Genomic DNA, 17,696 nt, shown 5'->3' with positions numbered 1-17,696 from the left:
CAGTTTTGGGCCCCTCAGTACAAGAAAGACATTGAGGTGCTGGAGTGTGTCCAGAGAAGGGCAATGAAGCTGGTGAAGGATCTAGAGCACAGGCCTTATGAGGAGTGGCTGAGGGAACTGGGGTTGTTTAGCCTGGAGAAGAGGAGGCTGAGGGGAGACCTTATTGCTCTCTACAACTAGCTGAAAGGAGGTTGTAGCGAGGTGAGTGTCCCTCTCTTCTCCCCAGTAACAAGCGATAGGACAAGAGGAAATGGCCTCAAGTTGTGCCAGGGGAGGTTTAGATTGGATATTAGGAAAAATTTATTCACCGAAAGGGTTGTCAAGCATTGGAATGGGCTGCCCAGGGAAGTGGTTGAGTCACCATCCCTGGAGGTATTTAAAAGAGGTGTAGATGTGGCACTTTGGGATATGGTTTAATGGTGGACTTAGCAGTGCTAGGTTAACGGCTGTTCTTGATCTTATAGGTCTTTTCCAACCTAAACGATTCTGTGATTCTGTGTTCATAAGAGTGACTATTAAAAAAGAAAAAAAAGGTCCTGCTTAACAACATTTTTTCTTTCACTGCTGAAACAAATTTCCTTAGTCCATATATCAATATAGCATTGTTCTAATTGCATAAAGACTTAAGACATCTTTAAAGCCTGCTTTGCTATGCACATTTTTTTATTGGTGTCATGCCCTCACTGTAATATCCGAGCATCTTCCAGTTTGAATTTTGTTTGTGTCCCAGATGCTTATGTTGGGGTGTATCTTCTGCTATATTACTGTCACCCAATAAGACAGATTCTAGACTCTGAGGAAATCCCACAGAGGTTACAATTTCACATATTTTCTATGAGATTCTTGTTGAAGTGAAGATGTGGTCCTTAGCCACCTCCTAGAGAGGTGATGATGCCAATAGTAAATATGAAACAACATGGCGCTTTCCCACATTGTTGTATTTTATCATCTCTGCAATGCTGATAGAAATGAAAATAACTTCCATCAGTTAATTTAGTACAATTCAAAAGATATGCAAACAGCAAATACGGCAAAACCTAGGATTTTTACAGAGTCGCTGTTGTGAACAAAATCCAAATTTCAAAGTTTTCAAAGTTCAAAGGCAGGTACCTTATGAGGATATCAAAATTACCTGGTTCATAGCATGTTAAGAATGTATGTGCCTGTTTTAGGAGTCCCATTGAATCACTCAGCTGTGCAAGTTTGATCTCTTGATGAGTAACGCTTGCCAGAAAACTAGGAATAGTTTTCTATTCAAAAACATTGCTTTTGTTTTCGCACACTTTTTTTCCCCTAGAGTTATCTGGCATGAAGTTAGCTATTTCCCTTTCTGCTGTGTTGCCTAATCACTTGATTTTTTTCAGTATCTTGAGATAGCTATTTGCAACATGGTTGCTAGCTGGCTACTGCCATACATACAGGAAGGTTGGTGTGTTCAGGCATCAAAGTTCTCTCCACTGTTACAGCCCACATCCTGATGGACAGTAAGTTCCCGTCATTCCAGTTGCCCTTGCTGGGACAGGCAGATGCTTAACACATCTCAGGATCTGGGTTACTCTGTACAGTTGCGACTTGACTAAATATGTAAAATCTAATGTGCCCAGACACATTTTAACACACCTTTGTTAGAAAGAAAGGATTTTTTTCATTTTATGTCATTTGTTCTCTCCATATTTTAACTCTCTAATGGAGCTTTAGGATAAACTTGAGCTTGGTTTTTCATTTTGTTTTGTGGGGTTTATTTTACATAAAAACACGTTCTGTTAAGCAAGCTTTTTCTCTAATTAATTGTCAAGCAAATTCTCTAATCAATTGTCATGTACTGTAATGTCATACATTAATGTTTGATTAAAAGTTTCCTTGTGTCTTCATTTTATCAATATGTCCCAATGTATATCACTAATAATAGTATTTCTAATAGTATTTTTACCTGCAATATGACAGCTTCTGCTCATTTAACTTTAATTAACTTTCTTCTTTTCGTGACTTGCTTTCACATCAATGAAAAGGATGGGGAAATCCAATCCATGTACAATACTGTTTAAACTCATTTTTACCTCTGTGACAAAATTTGTCTCAAAATGAATCCTCTACCATTCTAAATCAGCTCCTCTCATTATAATGTCTGAAATGGGCTGTATGCACGCAAGAAAGTAAGACAGGCTTTACCTTCAGTAAAAATGCACCCAGAATGTATTCTCCCAGCATTTTATTTGTCTTTAAATATATCAAAGCAAAAATAATTATAGTAATTTCTTTAACCTATCTTCATTGGGAGACCAGTCTGTTGCAAGAAATATCTTAGCGCATTAAAGAGCCTGCTCTGCCAAATACTGACATTTCTTCAAAAGTCTGAGTCCCCTCAGTTCCCGCTAGGAAATAGGAGGAACTCCATAGCTCACAAGAAAAGCTCATCAGTCTACAGATTCAGTCTCAGCAGTAAAAAGCTTTTTAATTGACTCTCCAAATCTAATTTCTAAACTTTTTGAATATTTGCTTTGATGTTCATCAGTAATCTTTCTTGGCAGCTCCTCAGGAGACTAACGGTGTCTTGTATTAGGAATAGATCTCTTATAAAGCATCCAATCTAAACTTGTCTTCCTTAGTTTAGCTGAATCCACTGATCTGCAATGTAGCCTTGGTCAAACTCCCCAGATAAGCCTTTCCCCATCCTTTATACTATTTTGATTCAAGTATTTGAACAGAACTTTTAAGGAAGTGATATAGCAAATGGCTCCTAGAAAGAACAAGCACATAGAAGTGACAGACTTGATACAACATATACTACTACGGGTTGCACTTAGAGCATGTCTCAAGTCAGGCTATGACATTGCACAACTACTGACTGTACCTGAGACGACAATACCTGGAAAGTCCCAGTATGCAGAAATGGAAGGGCCCTTACTGATCACTCTGGACATGCACCAACTTTTTATAAGCATATTAGATGAATGCATTACCAGTTTGCTGAATCGTGCATGCCAAAGTCTGTATGTACAAACAAGACGCATGTGTACTTCACAGGCACAGTCAGTTGTACTGCAGACACGTGCACACAAGAACTGAAGCCTGGCCAAGTGGAGCCATCCTTGACTTTGTTTTTTGAGTAACACACATATAGCCAGATATGGACAGGTATAGGGAGGCAGCTAAGCATAACTAACCACAGAATAGACAAATCTGTAATTACAATTAGTGACAGCAAAAGGAATCATTTCAGTAGGAAGTTTTTGGAAAAGGGCAAAAAGTATTAGGCAGGATTAAATGGGCTTGCAGGTGGAGACTTGGGAGTTTAGAGAATACAGGTGAATCTTTAGTGAGTTGTATGCATTTCTCTTACTGTCTAGTCTCCTGAGAATGTTAACTCATTCATACATGCAGGCATTTGACTGACATTCTATGTTTTTGCAAAGCAGTTTCATTTTTCTATACTGAAAATGTGTTGCTAACTATTAACAGCTTAATTAAGTTATAGTAATGAGTTATTTAACCAGTACCAATATCTAACTGTTCATTTCTAGGGCCTCTATTTACAGTTCAGGAAAAAAATGGTATACTGATTATTTTCATTCTGCTCTGCAAATAATTGTTCTGTTTGTGTTCTGGAGGCATGGTCACAAGCACACGAAGGATCTAGCATTCAGTAATACCAGCAAAACTAGACTGCTCAATACTTTTAAGTGCAAGTGATTTTAACATATTGAATTTGGATGCTTTGTTGATTTATATTGAAAAGAATTTTCTGTCTCCTAGCAGATTGTTATTATCAGCTGTCACTGGTGTTATTGTCATATACAATTTTCTATGGAATATTAAGCATCAATAGAAACTATTTTCTACTGCATTTTATACTCCTATGGCATATGAATGTAAAATAGCTATATTCCTCTTTTTTCTAGGTGGGTTACAGTATTTTCAATTTTCAGGTAAGTCACAACAAGGTCCACAGAGAAACAAACTAAACTGAAATGAAAAAATTCATAAATCTTAAGGACTTCCCAACATGTTCTTTTTTATACTGGGTTGTAGAAGCCATACTGTTTCCTATCAATCGAGCAGTGATCCAGGTTTTCAGCCTTCTAGCTACACTGAAGAGCTACATTTGCAGAATAAATATTAGCAATGAATTTTAGTATAGCTGAAAATAAATATACAGCTTGTATTCAGCAATGAAATGAAGCTGAAGTTAACAGTGAGTTACTATGTAAGATTAGTTCTAGGAAAGTGATCTTTACAGATTCTTTGTCAGATTGATTTAGGCAGGCACAGCTCGCTATTCTGAAGCATCCATCTCTATTTCAATAAAAAAATGTAGGGGAATAAAGTTGGCAAGAGGCAACACTAATTCCATGCCACCACCCTAAAACAGAATTGCTTCAGAATATTCGGAAAGACTCATAGTTGAAAGGAACAGAGGCTGCAGAAAAAGCTCAAGCACATAGTTACAACAATAACAAAGCAATTCATCTATGCCATGCAAGCACTTAGGTGTAAGGCTAAAAACAACAGAGTAGAACACAAAAAGTTGTTTTAAATGTGCAGTATCAGTTCCCCTTTGGATAGTCAAATTTGCTAGATTTTTGCCTTCGTCCCCACTATTATCCGGCAGCCACCACACCAATAGCAAGTGGCTCCCTCCAGCGACAAAGCTAATGCTGCTTCTTGGGTCATGCTGAACAGCAGTGCAGCCAGCATGCTCTTCCTCCCCTAGAGACTGAGAGTATCACCTTCAGAAAGGGATCAGCCTCCACCACCATCGGGCCTGGGATCTTGAGTCTGCTTCCAAACCTGAGTCTGATCAGTCTTGAAAGCTGCTGTAACACTATAAAAGTACAATAAACTACAAGAAATACCAGATGATTACAATGGATCTGTGTATTGGATGTCTAGATAAATATATCCTGGGTGTGGGTGACAGTGCAACAGATCCTGCACCTTTAAAACTTGAAAAAGCAAGTAAAAACCAGTCACCTAAACCTACACTACAGCATATTAATAAAAATGTATATATTGAAAAAGGCTAAATATATATATTAGAATATATATATATTTAAAGAGAGAGATATAACAAATATTTGACATGTCCTTTTACAGCACGTAGGAAGACCTAATATACGTGCCTCGTAGTTCTCGCAAATGTATTGGTGTCATTAGAATTTAGATGTCTCTTTACGTGGGCCATATTCATATCTCAGTCATACTGGCATAAATCTGAAACATTTCCATTATCTGTTGACTATGGAACTGCTCTGGTTTAAACTAGTGTAACTGAGATAATTTAGCCTTCTGCTTTATCAGTTTAGCAACAAAATTATTTTTAAGCTGGAAATTAAAATTTTTCAGTTTTCTCCTAGAAGTATTCAACATATACAAGGATATAAGCTATAATGTAGTGTACATTGTCAAGCTTAATTAGCACAAAACATGTTATTTTGCTCAATGCATTGAAATCAAACTAAGTTTAGTTTATTCTGCTGAATGACTTGAAATCAAGACTAGATTTAGGTCTAATAAGGTATTTTTTCCAAGCAAGAAAATAAGAATAAGATTTTCCTCTGTTTCTTTTTGATCTAATGAAGTTGTACTTATCAGTCCTATATGTATGACCTAGTATAACAGGATACAATTTTCTCTATATTTATTTTGTTATTGGTTTTGTCCTTTAACGACACTGTAATTTGCAAAATATAGTAATTTTATTTCTTTGATTCCTAACAATCTAGAAAGACCAAAATGCAAAGAGAATAGCATATTGCAAAGTTTATCAGACTGACCGCCAGCTGGAGGGACAACTTGGTCAAGTAATTTCATGCTCGTTTTCTTCCATATTTTCTTTATAACTGCTCTAAGTTCTTCATTTGCTTGCTCTAGGTTACCTGTGGCAATGAAATAGAAAAATGGAGGATGGCAATTATGTTTCAACCAGCTGCAATGAATGATCCTTTGGATATTAATTAGCTGTATACAAATAAAGACTATGATAAGGATGCTTTGCAGCAAGCCTAAGCTACAAGAAGTAGCAGATAACAATACTACAGCTAAAGAGAAGAAAGGGTGTAAGACAGCGAGCTCCTGGGGCTTTCAAATCAGTCTCTGGAGTACTGCAGAGGTCAACCATAATTTACAGATCTTGGCTCTACTCTGTCACTGCTTAAAACCTTCCGCTTAAATTGTGCGGAAAGTGATGACTTGCTCTTCACAAGCCACTTCTTTCTTGATCCAAAGCTGAGCCTTTATTTGTTTAATCATAGTAATTACTCAGCTGTACAGGCTTGAAAGTTCAGGCAACTGACTACTGAGCAGTTTTTCACCACCTGCAGTGCCCACCTAAACCACAGCAATGCCTGAAGGGGCTTAATCTAATCAGTTTGTTATTGGCAGTGGAACTCAAATTCTGCTAAGAATAGCAGAAGACATGGAACAGAAAGTAGTAAAACATGGTAAAATAATGAAAAAAAAGTATGAAAATAGAAAGAAAATTCTTTGAAACATACCACTATTTTTAAAAACTTTTCCCTCTGATGCAAATGACAGAAATCCATTCAACCCAGTCAGAACTGGCCTCGACCAAATTGGGGATGTTGCTTTCAAGTGTGCAAAAGTTGCAGTTGCACCAATGTGGGATCCAAGGCACCAAGTTAAACAGTAGTGAGGAAGGAGCATCTTGGTTGGACAGAAAGGGGAACTCATTCATTCCTTGCAGTAGAACTCCTGTTATGCCACTGCTACATGTTTTTATCTGACCAGATAAAAGCATATAATAATTTCTAAGATTTCTTAGGCTCTGGCCTCAATATCCCTTTCCTTTCATTTACTAGCAAATCATTCCTAGCAACAGTGAATACAACCCAAAAGCAAAGCAAATCCAGTGAGACTAAGGCAGCCTTACTCATGTCCAACAAAATGAATATGGTAAATTGTAACTTTTCCTCATTGTACCTTCTGACAAGTGCAGGAAAGGCTTTACAGCTAAGAACCTTACCTTCTGTTTTTATCTTTAGAGCAGTCCTAACCAAAGCAAACAAAGTAGCATTGAACATGACGGTTCCATCACTGTTTAGTGGCATATTCATGGCTACTAACCTCTGTAAATGAGAAAAGGAAAACAAATTTTGATGCGGCTTTGTGTGAAAAAAAACCTCCTGTAATGTTCATTTCTGAAAAGCTGATGTATTCAAAGAATATCTACTGAGAGGCATAAAAATTACATAAGTCTTTAAAAAAAGTTGACTCTTCCATCCTAGCTGCGTATAATAACCACCCAATATTGCTTCTTTCTGATATTAATCCCATGCATGCTTATAGAAAAGCTAAAACTGCCCAGTAGTTTTCACAAGCTATTTCTTGAGTTAATTTGCAACATTGAAGCCCAGTCCTTGGCTATGACTGTAAGTCACACTATGCAAGTATTAAGGACAAATCCAGTTATTTAAAAGCATGCACTCCAGTTGCGGTCATGTTCCAGGTTTCCCATGGGTTCCTCCAGCCTCATGCTCCATGAAGAATCACAGCACCAGGGCTGTCTTCTATAAGCTGATTAATTTCTCAGGTAACTCTTCAGTGAAGCTGTGCATCTCTTATGCTATCTACACTGAATTAGTGTGAAAGGGGCTTTCCCCTTTGGATTAGTCCATCTCTGCATTAGTGTTCATCTTTTAGAGCAGTATCGCTGTGACCCTGTCTGTCAGAAGAACAGTATTTGATCTATCAAAACCTTTTCCTAATGTCTGACTTGGATTTTCCTCTATTCTAGTTTAAAAGCATTACTCAATTGGATAATTTATCTTAACGTATAGATACAGGTTTGCTTTAAGTATGCCTTGTGGCGTTCCATTTGAACACAGTGTTTTATGTGTCAACTTACCTATTTGTAAAACAGATATAAAAGAAATCCAAATGACAGTGCTGTTGTAACAATCCTTTAATTAAAAGGCTTGACCTTATTCCTACTGAAATTGCTAAAACCACAATATCCATAGTTCTGAAGTCCTCAAATAATGTAATAATTATTCATCTCCTTTGTGTTGCTCTTCAACATTTATATTAAAACGCAATTAATACTCATCTAAATGACACATCGTGCATGACAAGTTCTACGTCATTTTAAATTCCCTTTAATTTTCAGTCTTCTCACTCACTACTACACATTATATTGCACACCGTTATTCACTTCAGCTTGGTTTATCATCTTGCAGTCCCCACCCTTCAATCTCCTTTCTGTGTTTCATGTGCAGCAAACTTCCCATAAATGTGACTGTGAGTACTATATCAAATTTTAATGGTCAATTAAAGTAAACTACCACCCTCTTCTCCCTGGGACTGAATTTGTGACACTGGCTCATCAGAAATGCTGGGATGAGGTAGTTCATATATGTGACAAAAATAGACTAATGATAGATTTACAGACCGACCCCTTTCATTTTGACGCTCTGTGAAGAATTTTACATTGGTGGTAACTACTCAAATGAGTACACAAAGAAATTACACTAATTTTGCTGGTTTAAGTTAAGCTTGAAAAAAAATGGGAAAACTTGAGAGTGAACAGACAGGATTACTGTACATACGTGACACATATTGTGCAGTATTGAATGAATGAACTGTGAGACAAACCTAGAAAGAAAATAGGGTAAAACCTACCTTGCAGGCCACTCGGTGAGGGCATAATTTGCCAAAACCAAGTGGGGGCTGAATGCGTCTCAGTAATGTAACCACATCAAGATGCTTTATCCTTCCCCTAGAACCAATACACATCCGTTACCAAACATACATCCATTCCCAAAGAATATACTACGCTCTGCTTTTACTGTTTTTACCAGATAAATCTTATCAGAGAAATGATCTAACTTACTTTGCTTCAGGGTCATATTCTGACCATATCCTTTTGAACTCATCCAAGTGATGGGGACCCAGAATAGACCAGTCACGTGTCAAGTAATCAAAATTATCCATAATGACAGCCACAAATAAGTTTATAATCTAAAAAAGTAATTAAGAACAATCTGCCTTAATTATTTTGAAAATTTACAAAAAATATTCAATAAATAAAATAATTTTATATGGTAGCATGTTAAGAATTCAAACAAATGAATTGATCTCATAAAATAATTTTTGGCAAATATCACTGAATATCACAGAAAATACTTGCTCACCATTTAACTGACTAACTGGAACTCTATCAAGTAATGATACGACAAGAATGTGATTCTATCTTAGAGTACTTAGTCTTTGGCATCGGCTGTAACACGTTTTTGTTTCTCTTCCTTGATTTGCCAGATCCCACTACATCAAATTAAAGAACGTATCCAATACAATGTATTTCACACAGCGCAGATCTCGGGAAACAGCTTTTGTACTAATAGGATTCAATATCATGACAATAAGACTTCTGCATACGTTTCGTTAACACAGAAGATGATACAGAACAGCAGAATGTGCATGTTTACATTAGTTCACAGAATTCTGTTTGACCATTCTCCTTTTGCAAGGAGAACAGTACTGCAAACAGAACAAGTCAACCAGCTTAGACTAGACACCTGCAAGGAGGAAAAACGTATTTCAAAGATTATTTTAGGGCAAATAATCCTTTATGCCATGGATTAGGGAGACAGGTTATTGTTCACATCTCATGTGTCACCGTTTGCACACACTTGTAGAGACATGAATCCAAATTCTGCTAAGTTTAAATAATACTAATAGCCTTACTAGTAAGTCAAAGGAATTGCAGCTTTATTATTATGCATATTTAATGATACTATTGAGAAATGCATGAAATAAAGGCTGATGAAAAGACTGTTAATTTAGCTTTCAAATGTGCAACCAACCACTCCTGCATACATGTAGTCAGAAGAACTTCTTGCACATGGGAATTTAGAATCATAGAATAGTTTGGGTTGGAAGGAACCTCTAAAGGTCATCTAGCCCAACCCCCCTGAAATGAGCAGGGACATCTTCAACTAGATCAGGTTGCTCAGAGCCCCGTCCAACTTGACCTTGAGTGTTTCCAGAGATGGGGAACCTACAGCCTCTCTGGGCAGCCTGTTCCAGTGTTTCACCACCCTCACTGTAAAAATCAGTGTAAGATACAGGATTTAGGGCTGTGTATGGAAAAATATAACCTTGCAAAATATTTTAGATATGGGATTTTCAATCATTGTCTGAACCCACTAACTCTTTTAGTTCAGAAAAAAGTCAAAATGCCAAAGCTCATTTCTGTTAATAAGCAGAAGCTAGACTCACCAAAAATGCACAAAGCATGTAAAAACTGATAAAATAAATGATGGCAAAATTGCTTCCACATGTGTATTCTTCCCCTGGATTATAATCAGATTCTGGATCACAGCGTTTTCCAGGCAAACATGCCAGCATGATTTCCTGCCAGGCTTCTCCAGTTGCACACCTTTATAAGGTCACAAAGATAAATTAGGCATTATTTGATCAAAATGGATTAAACATGTATTAATTTGTTAAGTTCTGACAAAATGCTTGGAGCTGTACAAGCACAAATGTGAAGACTGGTCATGAAATTTTCAGAGCAGGAACTAATTAAAAAAAATACAGAGCATGTTTCAGAAATGATAAGCATAGATCTGACATTGCAGGCACATTTTATAAGGTAGACTAATGCACCATAAAGGCTTACACGTAAAAATCTGAACATCAAACTGTGATTTACAAGTTAAATACTTATTGCAGTGGAGCTGCTGTTTACAAAAGCAGTGTTGTGTACAAAAGCCTGTCATAAAAGTTGAAAGTATCTCTTTGTAAGAGATGAATCACCTTTTCCTCAGCTTGGTTGAAGAAATGCTTGTGTCTAACTTCTGCTATTGCATTTTCTGCATAGTTGGGTAATGCCTGTGTACAGACCCATGATTTCAAATATTTAAAAGACAACTAAATACTTATGACATTTTTGGCTGTGTTCATTAGCTAGTTTCAAAGGCAAAAGTCTTTGCATGCATAAAGTCACTTAGATCTCATTGGGTGATGCCCTTCGATAAGGAATGACCCACCAGTTTTGCCAACCAGGTGAGTAACAATGCATAGGAGCCAAGTGGAGTTACAGAATCACAGGCAAGAGAGCTCTCAAGGTTGTCACCTTTAGAGGCATCCCTGTTCCATGTCATTCCCTCTCCTTGCTCCATGACATTTTGAAGCACTCCTGGCAAATGTTGACCCTCTTCTTAATCTCTCTAGTGATGGAGATTCCATAATCCCCCTACATCAAGATTTAGCTACCTTTGCCATCAGGAAGTTTTGCCTACTGCTTATCTGATATTTCCCTTCTACAAGTTACACGCTCTATTTCTTGTCATCTCTTCAGCAAATGTAAAGAAGAGTTTATTTCTTTATGTTTGCAATAACCTTTCATTTTTTCAAACTGTCATGCTAGCTGTGCTTCTAAAGAATACACTAAAGGCACAGTCTTTTTCACTGTCCTGGTTGTGGCTGGGATAGAGTTCATTTTCTTCCTAGTAGCAGGCATAGTGCTGTCTTTTCGATTTAGTATGAGAAGAATGTTGATAACACACTGATCTTTTAGTTGTTGCTAAGTAGTGTTTGGACTACAGTCAAGGACTTTTCAGCTTCCCATGCTCTGCCAGGTGCACAAGAAGCTGGGAGGCAGCACAGCCAGGACAGATGACCCAAACTAGCCAAAGGGCTATTCCATACCATATGACATCATGCTCAGTATAGAAACTGGGGGGAGTTGGCCGGGGGGCAGCAATCGCTGCTCTGGGACAGGCTGGGCGTCAGTCAGCGGGTGGTGAGCAGTTGCATCACTTTTTCCTGGGTTTTGTTCCTTTTTTTGTTGTTGCTGTTTTCCTTTTCACTACAATATTATTATTATTATTATATTTCAATTATTAAACTATTCTTACCTCAACCCACAAGTTTTCTCACTTTTACCCACTGTGGGGGGAAGGGTGAGTGTGCACCTGTGTGGTGCTTGGTTGCCATCTGGGGTTAAACCACAACATTCACCTTTCCCAACACCTACACAGTAATATCGGGGCTGACTATGTTTGGGCTCTACCTGAAGAGAATTACTCCATAAATGAGATGTTTCACAATAGCTGTAATGAGTTTATGTCTGTATCGCTTGATTAGAACCCTGCTGTGCCAATGCACACTCAGCATACAGCCATAGAGAATATGTGCTTGTTATGCTAAATTGCTTCTCACTTGCAAACACATTTTGAACAAATCCATGGTACAACAGCTGCAGACATTTTTCATAGAGCAATGAAATGGGATGCATTAAGTAAGAGTTAAGGTTTACTCACCTGAAGAGAAGCAGCACAGCTTGGGGGAAAGTCTGAAAATTGTTGTTTCTGTTTATTTGATTGTTGTCCCTCATGGCCACTTTTCCAAATACCTACAATAAAACAGGATTTTGATTTTCATCCTGGTGACCTGTACCATCAGAAGCTGTAGGCCTTGCAGTCTAAACTTGCTTCAGTGTGTAGGAAAAACACTTTCAAAAATACACTTTCTTCACTCTCTTTAGTTTTTCCTGATAATGACGTAAATGCAGTAAATTTATCACATGTACAAGAAAATTCTTAATCATTTAATTTAGCATCAATAAACCATTATAATGCTAATACATATACCTGTATTTCAGGTGAGAAAATATTATTTGTTTTAAACTAGCACCTGGAGTCCTTTATTGATATTAAAGCCCTGCCGCACTAAATATTGTACATACTTGTAGTAAGAAGTAATTGCTGTCCTGAAAACCTTGAATCTAAATAGAGAAAGAGAGATGCAAAGATGGAAATCAAAGCATGGAGAGTCTGAGCATCCTGTCTCAGCCAGAGATGGAAATGAGTTCCGTTCCTCAAAATTAAATTGCAATTCCTTGGCCACAAGACCATTCTTTTTCCCCAATATAATACATTTATATCCTCTTACAATACAGGGAAGGCTGTTACTTAATTTAGAGAGATTAACACCATTATGCTCTGTGTACATGGTGCTGGACTGTAAGGACATTAAGTTGCTTTTGGATAAATGAAGAAAAAGAATCCAGAAGCAAAACCATTCTCCATAGCATATTTCTTCTATTCATCCCATTTAATTAGGACCTCCCTCTGTGTTGAAGACTTTACAGCTTTGAAAACAAAAGAAAACATCTGTAAAGTTTTAGGGAATGCAGAGCTATCCTAAGGCCTTATGATGGGGTGGAGGTGGGGAAGAGAGAGAGAACTGCAGCCCAAATTCAGGATACCTAACAGGAATTTCTGCCAAAGTGTTGATGGTGACCCAGCCATGCTCCTCAGGCACGTTCTTAGGCAAGCACTAGACCTCATGTGTGGCACGGAGACTACCATGCAACTCAAACTGCACTCCTGACCACAGCTCCATGCTCAGTGCCTTTACCTGCTGCTTTCCTGCAGCCTCTGCGGTCCCCTCTCAAATGGCTATCCCATTCTCACACTAGAAATGGCCCAGTAGTACGAATTTTAGGAACAGTTTCCTGACAGGTTTCTCCCGTCTAGCTCTCTCCAGTTACTAACACTGGAGAACCTGTTTTGCCCTCACAGCACTGCTGCTGATGTGAAGAGTGGCACCTTCATCCCAATGGCACGTTTTTACATTTTAAGGTACCAAAATCCTTTCTGTTCTTGTACATATATCCTACTCTCGATTAACCACAGGCTCAGCTGTGCCTAAATCTTAAGCTAGATTCTTTCCCTAATTCTATTCTTTTGATATGGGAAAGGAAAAAAGCAAAAAAAACCAAAACAAAAAAAAAAAAAAAAAGCTGGAATTTCAATGCCTGATTCTGAAAACAAGTCTAGAGTGAAAAAAAGCCATGCATTCTTTCATACATTCGTGCATAGGAATAAACTTCACAGTACATGGAAGAGGAGTGGCTCCTTTCAGCAAACCAAGATACCATAAGCTTACACCAAGCTCTTCTCTTGCATCTTTTTGGATTTTCTGACTACCAAAATCATAGCCAAAAAAAGATTTTTACATTAGTCTGAAAGCTCGGCTTTATATATAGCACCACTATCAAAAGAATGTTTCAATAAGCACCTTGATAAACAAGTGTCAGAGTAGCCAACACTGTACTTCTGTTTAATGCTAAAAATAATTCTATAATTACCTGCATTCCAATGACAGCATAGATGAAGAACAGCATGGCTATCAGAAGGGCAACGTAAGGCAAAGCCTAGAAACAGAACAGGTGCATTGTCTTTTAATAATTTCACACCATAATTTCAATTTCCTTTTACAAAAATAATTTCTCTGTACAACACAGGCTTTTCCAAGTTCTTTCTTCCTATGCAAGTGCTTAAAATGTTATTACCTGTCAGTCTTAATATTCTGCCACATACAATGAACACAAGCTTCATTATATTTTAAATTACTTCTGCCAGCAATCCAGGGGGAAGAATGATCTTTAGCAGTTTCTAATTTTATTTTCATTACTGATTCTGACAACACTAAGATACTTCCTTCTATACAGTTATAGAGTTCCACACATTCATCAGATTTTTCAGGAGCCAGGATTGAAATATCTATTTGTTACACTTAAGAAATCAGTTTTATATAAAAAAATAGACTAAATTCCTCTTTTGTAGTCATCTAATAACATGTGTGGAAGTATGAGACCTGTGTGTATCAAACCTATCCTATCCCTTTTAGACATACAAAATATATTTATGAAGTACCGTAGAAATCTCACGGTAACAGCTAATAAGAAACGACAAAGAATGACCCTTGGACTCACTGAAATAACTGCTGAAGTTAATTTTGTCATTATTATGCAAATATATTTAAATATGTCATTATTGATAGTGTGAATTTCAAAAGAAATGTGTTTTGCACTCTACAGGGTATTGCTTCATAAAATTTGGTGTATAAATGGTTGTAATTATAAAGCAAATTTAAATAAATTTTGCTAACCTGAAATGACTTAATAAACGTCCACAGTAAAGTTCTGATTCCTTCTCCTCTGCTAAGCAGCTTCACCAACCTCATCACCCGGAACAGACGGAAAAAAGTGATGGAGATTCTAGCGCTGTCTTCAGAGTTCTGAAGAGCATCATGGAGAAGTCAAACCAAATACAAACTCAAACATGCAACACTTCCAGAAAAACAACATCAAATGCAAAGGTGGAAGAGGTAAGATTTGAAAATGTATCTTGAGGGCCTTTTCACCTTGATAAGCATGATATGAAAGGAAAAATTACATGCTAAAAACACAAGACCTGTAGAAATGCTTCACACATCACATGCATTTCCAAGTTTTCTGGTTTGTTAATAAGGATCATATTGGGTTGGTTTGTAATAGACTTCAATAGTACATTGACAATGAATGCAAACCACTGCATAACACCTTTGTCGTAAGACAGTTATGAAAAATACAGAAAAAATTGGTGGAAAATAGACATGGTAAAAAGAATAAACTCAAGTAGAGGTAAAACCACTGGGGTCAGTTTACTAATCTTACCCCAGACTCATCAGTTGTGACTGTTTCAGTTGGCTTTGGCTTTAAGAAATTAAGAACATTAGGTATTAAAATCAAATAAAAGATCAAAAAAACAGCTTAACCATAAACAAAAGACAGGACATTTTTCATTTCTAAATGTAAATTAACATCTTTCAACTCAATATACTTCCTGAACAAAACATTAATATCTTTATTAAAACCTTCCCTTTAGCATTTCATATTGGCTGACTCATACTACAACATTTGTTGGCTGACTCATGCTAAAATCTGCTAGTACAAAACATGTTTAAAAGACTCAATGGAAAGTAAATACAAAATAAAATATCTGTTCCTATGTAAGCCAAACAAAATTAGTCATCGATTTCCACAGGTTGTTGTATGAAATTGTAGCAGTAAGCCTAAGTAAAACTCAAGAACAAAGCTTTGGGGTCAAACTAGCCTTTCAAGGTCTCTTTTCTGCTGTGCTCTTTTTGAAGATGAATTACTACATACGTATACGTTACTGCCCTGCCAGGATATCAGTATTTTCTGAAACAAAGTTTTAAAATTGTTTAAGGGATTATTACTAAATTAATGCATTAATATTAACCAAAACCAGATCTCCTCATTAGACTTCAGTAAGCAGAGTATTTGTAAAATCAGCTGTAACATCTAAGCTTTGTAAGCACTTATATAAAATACACAAAAAATATGCTGCCGATGAAAGACAGTTGCTACATTAGAAATTCCCTTCATATTTCACAATTTGAAATAAAATCATCAAAATATAGATTAAGGAGAAATTCATGATCACAAACATCTTAAATTCCAAAATATCACAAAACATGGAAACAATCTTGCAAAGCTGTCTACCTACATCAATCACAAACCTGTACTACTGTACACAGACCCACACTGCTACTGACTTTTTGATACAGCAAAAAATTCCTTTTTATCTGAAACTTTTAAAGAAATTGCAGACAAAGCCTGAAATTTCGTATTAATCTCTGGTGACTGACTCATGCTGATACTGTCTTAATCAGCAAGTGAATTACTTAATTAGCATTCAATATTTCATATAATCAAAAATTAAATGAAGTATTTGACAGATGCAGAAGAGATTAAATTACAGTATCATCACAAATTGACACTAAAAAAATGAAGTACAATGCTGGGTTTTACATTTGGGAGTTTTTCCTGTTAGCTTTTATAGGAGAAGGATTGGGCCTCAAATAAGCTAGGAACACTATTAGGATAACAATATGTAACGGGATAGATAAGAACAGAACAAGGATACTTCAGTAGTACAGGTTTTTATTTAATTGCTTTCCAAAAGAAAAAATAATGAGGAGTATGCATTATGATTTGGTTATGAAAAAACCCTCGCAAAAGGAAAAGTCAGTAAGAAAACCTTTTTCTACATATAACTGTCTTAATAATTACTTAATTCTCACTTTCGAAAATGCAGCCCAAGATCAGATTACCAAAACTATGTGAACAGTTCTACTGTAGGTGCTCAGGAATGATGAACGCAAAATACCTCAACTTTTGTTTTTGTCTGAAGGGCACTGAATGTATTTGTGTATTCACATTTGTGTATGCATGGGACTGTGTAACGCACACTCCTCTCATAAATTACTCTTTCTTAGCTTCTTTGTACTAAACAGTCACCAAGTGCCTGTTTGTGATGGCTGATCTGCTGCTGTTGGGAAGTATTAGGATGTCATATGCAAAAGATGGTAAATTATGGACACTGGAAAAAAGCAGGCCAGGAATAAAAAAGGAAAACGCCCTGTTCACAAGGAGTAAACTGTACAAAAAAACCAGGGTGGAGATGAATGCTAGAAACAAACAATGGAAACGAACTCCTGATACCAAAGGATTTTTTTTCTACTGGAGCTGAAAATATTCAACTTCTGCCCGTCATTGGCCACGTGTCTTGGGTACTGACATTTTAAAGTGAGTGTATCTAATTTTTTACCCTATCCGGCATTTCCCTCTGCTTATACTGCAGCTTGGTTTATATTATGAATAATAATTATAATGAAGCTAATAAACATTATTCATACTTATTTAGGAATACATAGGATATATAGGAAATGCTCATCTAAGAGACAAAGTTAATTAACATTTGTGTGTGTCCATCCAGCATGAAGTAATATTAAGCTCTGGGAAACTAAGATTAAGGTAACACAATCTTCAGTAACAATAACAGACAGACCAACAATAATAGAGAATATCTGCTTCCTAC

The 17,696-nt window shown here is 36.8% G+C and overlaps 1 protein-coding gene across 1 annotated transcript in view; it reads right to left on the bottom strand.

Moving 5' to 3' along the window:
• CACNA1D (calcium voltage-gated channel subunit alpha1 D) overlaps positions 1 to 17,696 on the bottom strand; it is a 208,701-nt gene that overhangs the window by 27,686 nt on the left and 163,319 nt on the right. Inside the window, exons 32-40 of the mRNA XM_075713577.1 lie at positions 15,467 to 15,505; positions 14,920 to 15,048; positions 14,117 to 14,182; positions 12,285 to 12,376; positions 10,237 to 10,396; positions 8,849 to 8,976; positions 8,638 to 8,734; positions 6,983 to 7,085; positions 5,775 to 5,876 (exon numbers count right to left, since the gene is read on the bottom strand). Of these exons, the coding sequence (XP_075569692.1) occupies positions 5,775 to 5,876; positions 6,983 to 7,085; positions 8,638 to 8,734; positions 8,849 to 8,976; positions 10,237 to 10,396; positions 12,285 to 12,376; positions 14,117 to 14,182; positions 14,920 to 15,048; positions 15,467 to 15,505 (916 nt within the window). The remainder of the gene's footprint in view (positions 1 to 5,774; positions 5,877 to 6,982; positions 7,086 to 8,637; positions 8,735 to 8,848; positions 8,977 to 10,236; positions 10,397 to 12,284; positions 12,377 to 14,116; positions 14,183 to 14,919; positions 15,049 to 15,466; positions 15,506 to 17,696) is intronic.

This window comes from Pelecanus crispus, chromosome 7 (genome assembly GCF_030463565.1).
Source record: "Pelecanus crispus isolate bPelCri1 chromosome 7, bPelCri1.pri, whole genome shotgun sequence".
In the NCBI taxonomy this organism is placed as follows: domain Eukaryota; kingdom Metazoa; phylum Chordata; class Aves; order Pelecaniformes; family Pelecanidae; genus Pelecanus; species Pelecanus crispus.
Note: the sequence above shows the minus strand (reverse complement) of the source record. Positions and strands in the feature narration are given on the sequence as shown.